The sequence below is a fragment of the Furipterus horrens genome, unplaced genomic scaffold (genome assembly GCF_987537825.1).
Source record: "Furipterus horrens unplaced genomic scaffold, mFurHor1.1.pri manual_scaffold_3, whole genome shotgun sequence".
Taxonomy (NCBI): Eukaryota; Metazoa; Chordata; class Mammalia; order Chiroptera; family Furipteridae; genus Furipterus; species Furipterus horrens.
This window is the reverse complement of record NW_028327173.1, coordinates 9,987,561-9,996,413: the sequence shown is the minus strand read 5'-3', so window position 1 is coordinate 9,996,413 and position 8,853 is coordinate 9,987,561. Positions and strand designations below refer to the sequence as shown.

Here is an 8,853-nt window from a genome sequence, read left to right as displayed (position 1 = left end):
CTTTACTGGGGAGCTTCTCTACGCCGGTGGGGGAGTTGGTGAAACGCAGATTCCTGGGCCAGGCCTCCAGTCTGATGCAGCAGGTTAGGGAGGCAGCCTGGCCATCTGGAGTTTTATTTTACAAGCACCCCAGAGGATTTTGATGCACTTTGAGAAACGCCAGTGTTGTTCTTAAAAGTGTGGAGTTTTACAAGCAAGACTGGATGCCAGCCCTGTCTCAGCCACATCCTGGCTGCCAGACCTGGGGCCAGTCACTTAGTTGCTGCCTCTCTTGTCACATCTGATAAAGGTTGTTGTGCAGCTTAAGTGAGATAATGTGGGTAGAGCTCTACAGAGCTTGGCATTATTTTCTCCTGGGTCTTGTTGTTGTTATTGTTAAAAACCCTGTCTGACCAGGGGGAAGCTTAGAATGTCAGAATAAAAAGACTCACTTTTCAGGTGGAGAAACTGAGACCAGAGGGGACACTTAGGTACCTAAAACAGAGGAGCAAGGACTCTGGGGAGAGGAGTCTTGGGTTCAGATCCAGGCTCCACCATGAGCAGTTATGTGGCCTTGAGGGTTCTGTTTCCTCTCTCAGGGTCTTGGTTTCCTCATCTGTGGAAAATGTGGCTAATCACCAGCCCTGGCAGAGATAATGGCAGGGACACACCCTGCCCACAGGGGCTTAGAAAGTGCTGAAGAGAGGTTTCCTCCCTTCCCCCTCGTGGTGCTGACAGTGTGAGGCAGGGTAGGGACCGGGACCTGCTCCCAAGTCCCCAGCTAAAGCACTTGCTGAGTTCAAGGACCTCAGCAGGACTCTAAGACTGGTGCTCCTGTCTCCCAGTTTCTGAGGGAAAAAAACTTCACGGAGAGCTGCTGGGCACCTGGGTCCAGTGACAGCAACACATTTTTTTTTTTTAGCTGTAAACTGGCTTGATGTCTGACTCAGCTCTGGATAAGAGTTGGCGCTCAGGAAGAAGTCTTAGACAGTCTCCTAGCCCACTCAGGAGCACAGTGGGGAAATAAAGAAACTGGGGGGCTTCCTTGGGAAACTAGCCCTCTTCTGCTGGGGACAGGACCAGCCTCCTGCTCAGAGCCCCTAATCTGCCTCTGGCAGCGCACCCCTGCTTTTACCTCTTCCCAGTTAATACCAGCTTTCAGAAATAGATCTGTGGTTCAGTCAGACTAAAGTGTTGATGACTGATAGCAAAAAGGTTTTGCCTCTTAGTCCACAGTGAAAGCTAAAATAAAGTGAATGAATGAGTGAACATCACAGGGTGCCATCCAAGGCAGCTGCAAGCGTGTAGGACATGAGGGGAGATTCTTTCAGACACCTGAAATCAGACCACTGTGTAACTTACTGGCTTCAGAGGCAGAAATGAAAGGGAATCATACTGGCATGTGGCCCTGGGCACCAGTCCTGCTAGGGACTCACCCACTTGTGCCAATAGGCCCCAGTCAACCTGCCCTCTGAGCGATGGAGGAGAAAGTCCAGGAGGGAGAAGGAATGAAGAGGCAGGGCCCACCGCACCCTCCCCTGGTAGCCATCTCAGCAGGACAGTGGGCCCCAGGGGCCTGGGCACGTGCCAGCCATCATGATGAATCAGCGGCCTGCCTGGCACTGGTCCTGGGGGCTCTCCCAGTTGGGTGGGAGCTGCTCAGGGCCAGCAGAAGTTGGGCCAAGGCGCTGGTGCTATGGTGGGTGATGCTTTCTCCCCTCTTCCCCACAGCCCAACAAACAGAAGCTTAGGAGGCAACCACTTGAAGAAATGCATGTTGACATTTATATTAATCACCCAGAACATTTTCAGAGGGGACATCAGCGCCCCCAACGACCCCAGCAGCAATTCCAGCACTTCCCACACTCCGTGTCACTTGAGAAGACTTGCTCCCACCCTCCCCATCGCTCTGCAGTGCCTCCTCCGCTCTCTGCCCTGTCCCTGAGGAGTCCCAACCCTAGCCATGCAACCTCAGCCCCTGAATATCTTCCTTCTTTTCTTGGCTCAGATTGTGAGCAGGTTAGACCAGGGGCTTGCAAATGGGGTTCCACAGAGCCTTCTGGAAGGGAAGGATTCGGGTACACTGCCCTCGCCACCTTAAACTAGAGCAGTTCCATTTTTATGGGTTTCATACGTTGGGTTTCCATGTAAGTGTCTGATTGCTAAGTGTTCCAAGGCCAGTAGAGCAGCTGGCTCGATCTAGTCTCACCAGGGGCCACTGAAACCCCAGAAGGTGAAGGCCCAGGGGCTGAGGGCCCCTGAGATGGGCCCACAGGCAGTGGGAGAAAGAGAACAGGTATGCTCCCTGCTGCCCATGCTTGTCTGGGTCAAGGGTCACCTCTCACCCTGCGCTGGCCCAGCCGGCCTGTCTCTGCATGTCCTGGTGACCTCCCCTGGGGCCAGACTACTAACCCCGGTGGCAGCTCCATCTTCCCTTCTGTGGAAGGGGGCACAGGGCTGTCACGGGGGTTACTCACAGGTGAAACCCAAGCTGTACTCTGGGTCTCAGGGTTGCTGAGCGAGCCCAGGTGAGCCTTCCCCTCCCACTGCTTACAGAAGGAAGAGGAATAATTAGAGACTATTAAAGGAAATTAAACCTCACCTTCAGAGATAACCTAATGGCCCTCCACCCTCTTCTAACACCTGGGCCCCCACTCCCTGCTACTTCTGGAACAGCCAGGGGCCTTCACCTCCAGAGTCCAGAATCCAAGGCCCAGGGCCCTAAGACACAGAAGCCAGGCCCCAGTTTTTGTCCTTGTGCCTCAGCCTTCTCTACTGTTCTGGCATCCCCGCTTCAGCCAGGTCTTCCTTCCTTTGGTGACCTCCCAGCCCTCGCTTTGGCCTTGTAGCATTTTTCAGCCGGAAGTAGTCAGCCCTCATAATTAAAGGCTTTCCAAACAGATAACAAGCACCCTTCTGAGGAGTCAGGTATTAAAAGGTTTGTGTTGCTTTTTTTTCTTTTTTCTTTTTAAAGCAGTCCCTCTGAAGCTGGGTTTTCCTGTCCCTATTTGCCTACATAAACATGGCTGAGGGTGCTGGGAGGTCACAGCCTGGGGGTCTCCTGCAGGAGAAGGTAACCAGTCAAGGAAAGAAGGTGACTCAGGGCCCCCTTCTTGGTCTTACAGGAGTCACAGGTGGCCTAGACCCAGGACCCTCACACCAGAGCTCAGGCTCGTTGGGCCCCATTCCTGGGGCAAACACAAAGGACCTGCCAGGATAGAGGGGGAGCAATTCCAAGAGGCCTTGCTTCACCACCATCCTTGAACACGCTAGAGCTGTTGATCTTCTCCAGAACCTCTGGGAGTCATGGACGGAGGGGAGGAGTGGGAAGAATGAGGGTGGACCTTCTTCGGCAGGGTCCAGAGGCGAGGCTGTGTGGTGTCCATCCCTGTGTCCCGGTGCCCACGGTGGCCAGCACGTTTGCAGGCACTTGGAGGGATGTGCCCAAGGCTCCCCCAAGTTGATGGAGGCCAGGGGGGGTTTCTTGCTCTCACTCTGTCAGGGTTCCCGACAGGTGGACAGAGAGGATGGCGGGCGGGGCAGGCTCAGGGCACCATGTGCCACCACTTGAAGGAGAAGGGCTGCCTGCGCACGTTGGTCCCGCAGTGGATCTCCCCGAGCAGCTTGTGGTAGGACAAGAAGTCGTCGATGAAGGTGCAGTGGAGGCCGAGCGGCTCCAGCAGGGAGCGCACCTTCTCCTCCAGGCAGCAGCGGCCGTTGATGATGGGCCCGAAGGGCTTGGGGATGCCCAGGTGCTTCCCTAAGACCACCATGTTGACCTGCAGGTGAGAGAAGGTAAGAGCAAGGTCCAGCTAGCTGGGGACACTCTACACGTGGGAGCCCCTTCTGGCCTGTGGCTCGGGCAGACCCATCCCCAGGGCCTGTCCCATCTTGGCCCACATCCCCAGGCCACCAGGGCTGGGGCTCACTCATAACCAAAGAATTATGAAAGCAAAGAAGAAATAGAGTCGTGGTTGGGAGAGAGGATTAACGACCAGCAGGGCTGTCAGTAACACACATGGGAGATTTATACGACTCAAAGACACGCCTTCCTCTAACACTGGCTTCCATCTATCAGAAAGTTGTCTTAACGACTTGGTTTGAACAAGATTTTGCCATCATCTGTGAGAATCCTGTACAACAAACATACACCTCTACAAGGTCTACGGTGTGCATGTCCTTGGGGTGGTGCACGTGTTTACTACACAGCTTGCTCAGCTGTCCTCAGGAGCCCTGATAGTTATCACGGTTTATTGAGCAACTACTATGTGCCAGACATATCATCACTGAACCCCACAGCCCTCCTTTGAGGCTGTGATCTGGACAGGTCAAGGGACATGATCAACGCCACACAGTCAGAGAAAGGAGAGACTGAAAACTGGTTCAGGTCTGACTCATATCAAAACTCATGCTCTTTATCCTCTGTCAGAATATGGCACCTTGGCAGCCTGGGGCTCAGGGGTTAGGGCAGGGGACTAGGGGCCTTTGGGGACACCTGGGTTTCTTACCAGTAGTATTTCTGCTTCCTTCTTTGGGGGCCCTGGCTGGGGACCCTAAAGCTGGGGAAGGGAAGTCTCCCCAGTGTGGGTATGGAGGTTTCTCAGAGGAAAGCTCAGCCCCAGATTGATGGCCAGCGGAGCTGCCCTTGGTGTTTAAAGGGGACATTCTGGATCTGTTCTCTGGAGGACAGTGCTGGGTCATCTCAGTGCGGGGTGGGCTGCCTTGGACCCTGTGACCTCACATTCTCCAAGCCCTAGCCCCTCCCTCTCATATCTGCCCTGCAGAGCCATCTAGGCTGGGACTAACATTAAACCTGATGGTCTCATGGGGTCAGTCCCACGGCCTTGGCCCTGAGCTACCTAGCTGCTCCCCAGTGGGCCAGAACATGCTGGGGTGCAATGCGGCAACAGGAAGACTAAGACTAAGACTACGGGAGCAGAGCCAGGAGCCGGATTCAGGACCAGAGCCAGCCCAGGTGGGCTTCCTCTTGGATGAGGACTCAGGAGACTGGAGGCTGGCCCACTCACTCGCTAGGGACCTCAGGCAAGCCAACCACTCTCCTCTATGGGCCTCCATCCCCCATCTGACAAATGAGGGGGTTACTCAGCATTCCCTAAGGGCCCTTTCAGTGTGGACAGACTGGGATTCTTTAGCAGGGCCTGGACTGAAAGTGGGAGGTTCAAATAGAGGGATGTGGGTTGGGGAGCAGGCTTCCAGCAGGTGAGGGCAAGGCCACAGCCAAAGGAGGGTTGACCAAGGTCATGGGCTTCCACTCAGGCTTGCTGGCCAGAACGGTAGCCACTAGCCACATGTGACTATTAAAATTAAAACTAAAGAAAAGTAAAAATTCCGTCGGTCAGCCACAGCAGCCACATTGCAAGTGTTCAGTAGCCACATGTGGCTCAGTGGCTCTCATGTCATATTGAGCAGATACAGGACGTTTCTGTCATCCCAGAAGGTTCTAACAGCACTGCCTCAGAAGAGCGGCTCTCAGCCAGGGGTGACTTTGCCCCAGATTGTCACAACAAGGGGGCTACTACTGGCTTCTATTCCCAAGAGAATAATGGGCACTTTGGCCACGACTGTGTCAATAGCAACCCTCAGGCCCCTCCCAGGTGAGCTCACAATCTGCTCATCTGCTTGTCAGCTGCCCGAGTTAATGACAACCAGAGAGGTTGCCACCGCCTACCCCACCTGCCGGACTCAAGAGCCCCACTGGGGAGCAGAGCAGGCAGCGGAGGCCCAGAAACGGAAGCCCGAAACATTTGGAACAAAACACACTTCCTGCTTCCATTTGGGGGAAAAGCGCCCCTGGCTGTACGGGCTGCCCCCTGCGGGTGATTAGCAGTGTCCCTGCACTCCCCCCGCTGGGTGCCCCCAGCGCTCCCCGCATGGGGCAATCCAAATGCCCTGGGGAACAAAACGGCCGGGGGTTGAGAGCCACTGATGGACACCATCTATATTTGCACAGAAAACACACAAACACTGGAGAGGGGTGCAGGCCGCCCAGGGGCCTCTGTGCCATCTGCCCTCGTACGGGGAGCACTTCTTCTCTGGAAGCCCAACCTACTCCACCCCAGGACCCCGCTGGGGTCCCTGAACTGGAGAGACCACCCACACTCTCACCATATCGGGGAAGAAGGCTTCTGCGGAGGCGCCCTGCAGGTAGAAGAGCTGGGGGATGTCCACAATGTCGCGCTCCGTCAGGCCCAGCTCCCGCTTCAGCACCTCCCGATTCCAGTCAATGCAGCTCTGGGGCGGCAAGTGAGGACCCACGGCTTGCTGAGTGCCTACTGCGTGCAGCTTCTGCGCCCTTCAGCTGCTTTGATCTTTGTGCCATTGCTACCCCCAGATGGGGAAACTGAGGCTCAAGGGACCTGCCCGAGGGCACAGAGCTAGGAAGTAGTGGAGCCGGGGTTTGGACCAGGCAGTTTCTGGTTCCGAAAGTCCTTGCTACTACATCACACCGTCCCAGCCACAGCGTGGCCTGGGCTCCAGCCCATCTCAGCCGTTTAGGAGAAACTAAGGAGTAGCAAGGGGCTTCCTTCCTTCCTTTTACTGAGCAGGGAGCCCCCCTGCACCAGGCATGTGACGGGCATTAGCCCTGCTCCTTCCGGAGACCCCAGTCTGCCCAGTCTCTTTGCCAGATCTGCTTGACTCCCCCGCACCCCAGCCCTCACCCTGACTCCAGCAGGGCCCTGGTTCTCCACCACATCTCTCTCATCTCACCAGGCTTCTCCAGCGAGCACTCAGCTTTGCTTCCATGGAAACCAAGGGGAGCAAGGCAAGACGTCCCTCCTCAGCCTGGCACGGCTGTGTCCCTTCCACCAGACTGTGGGTTCCCAAGGGCAGAGGCTCTCCCTACCCACAGGGCTCAGCAGCCCCCCCCTCAGAGCTGAACCCCTCACCCCACCCTAGCTGTTCTCCCTGGAGGGTGGGAGGCCCCCAAGAGCAGGCAGCAGGCCTGCCCCTCACCTGTACATAGCGACTGTCTTTCCGGAGGCGTCTGTCTGCCAGCATCTCATTAATGCTTCTCTTCACCTGGTGCTCTAACCCTGCAAGAGAAAGAGACAGACAGTACATGGCTCTGGGAGTACTGCCTGGGACCACACTGGGCCTGGTGCTGCACAATCCAGGCCAGGATTTTCCCTCCTCCTCAGTGCCAGGGTCTGAAGCAAGGACCAAGAAAGCCAGAGTCTGGAAACCCTAAAGGCACCAGGCTCTGGCTGCAGGTAAATCCTGGAGATGAATTATAGACCCCTTGGGAGGGGACTCCTGGGCACAGGGCCTAATAATTTCAGTACAGCTACTATTATTGAACACCCATCATGCTTCAAGTCCCCTACTAAATGTATTATTAACCTTTAAAACAATGCCAGCCAGGGTTAATTATCACCCCCAATTCAGAGAAGAGGAAACTGAGGCACCGAGAAGTTCAGAACACACATGTGATGTCACAAGCGGCAAATGGCAAGGCCAGGATTTGAACCAAGGTCTATCCAGACCGCAGGCCACCCCACATCCCTTCCAATACCCTATTCCTCAGGTGAGAGCACTGAGGTCTGTGGTGAGGAAGGGGAAGGTGCTCCAGGGGGCCAACCAGGCCCTTGGAGGGTCTGTCAATTCCCAAAGGAGGGTCCACAGAGGGGTCCTCACCACCCACCTGGTTTCTGGCCCCTGTTCCCCTAAGCCCCTAGCCTGCTGCTCCCTCCACATAGCCCCGGGAAGGCCACTTCTCTCTGAGTCTGTTCCCTTCTTTATGAAAAGGTACAAGGAGATGGGTGTGGAAGATCCGAGGGGGCGAGAACAAGACAGGTGCCCGGCACAGACTAGCCCGTGGGAGTGCTCATTGCTTCCTGTTCTTTTCCTCTCCTGGGGTGCGGCCAGGAACCTCCCACTGGACAGGAGGAGGTCACTCCTTTGTGCCTGGGGCAGATCACCGTCCTCTTAGCTTTCCTTCCCTGACCCCAAGAGCAAGAGCCCTCATCCTTAGCTCACAAGTCAGGCAGTCAGGAGAATGAGTGGCTTTGGGCTCTGAGCTCAGAGATCTGCCAGCCAAGGGCACAGTCAGGAACAGGGCACAGCCAGGAAAGGCATCAGCAGTGCCCAGGGCTGGCAATGAGAAGGCAGCGTCCCTGCAGGGGGCCTGGGTCATGGGCACTCACCGTCAAACTGGGCTGCCTCCCCATAGCCCTCCTCTTTCTTCTCTCGGAACAGCTGAAGGCAAACACTGGGGCTTGCCAGGAGCAGCCGGAAGCCCTGGCACAAAGGGAGGGAGAATAGCTCAGTGCACAGGGTCCCCCTCATGCAGGAGGCCCCAAACTCAGGAGGGGCCAGAGTTCAGAGGCCAGGCTGCACATGAGAATGGGAGGCTCCTGTCCCCCTCAGTCCACCCACCAGCCACAAAGAGCTGCTACCAGAGGTCCCCTGGTCCTCCAAGCTGGTTCCCGCCTCCAGGTCCATGGCATCCTCCCTGCCTGCAGGCCCTGCCCCACTTCTCCACCTGGAGCTCGGCCTCTCCCCCCAGGCTGCTTACTGCCCAAGGGGTGCCCGCCCTGCCCATCTCTGTAAGGCAGTGGGGCTCAGTGGTTAACATATTGGCCCAGAGCCCTCTGTTTGAATCTTGCCCTACTAGTTAATTGCCCTTCTGAGCCCTGGTTTCCTTCCTCACCTACAAAATGGGGGCAATGATAATAGCATCCACCTCATGTGGACTGAATGAATGAAAGCGTGTACACATAGTAGGTGCTCAGTAAATGTTACTAATTATTATCAGTGTCATGTCACCAAAGTCTTGGTCGAGAGGTGTGGATCAAAGGAAACACCAGTAAGTGTGAGAATGAGTGTATGAGTAGTGAGTGAATGAGTGCCCTC

The 8,853-nt window shown here is 55.8% G+C and overlaps 1 protein-coding gene across 1 annotated transcript in view; it reads right to left on the bottom strand.

The window, feature by feature from the left end:
* Positions 1 to 1,741: 1,741 nt before the first annotated feature.
* PADI1 (peptidyl arginine deiminase 1) overlaps positions 1,742 to 8,853 on the bottom strand; it is a 31,105-nt gene continuing 23,993 nt past the window's right edge. Inside the window, exons 13-16 of the mRNA XM_090268684.1 lie at positions 8,145 to 8,238; positions 6,955 to 7,034; positions 6,106 to 6,231; positions 1,742 to 3,758 (exon numbers count right to left, since the gene is read on the bottom strand). Coding sequence (XP_090124810.1) covers positions 3,525 to 3,758; positions 6,106 to 6,231; positions 6,955 to 7,034; positions 8,145 to 8,238 — 534 coding nt within the window. The 3' untranslated portion in view covers positions 1,742 to 3,524. The remainder of the gene's footprint in view (positions 3,759 to 6,105; positions 6,232 to 6,954; positions 7,035 to 8,144; positions 8,239 to 8,853) is intronic.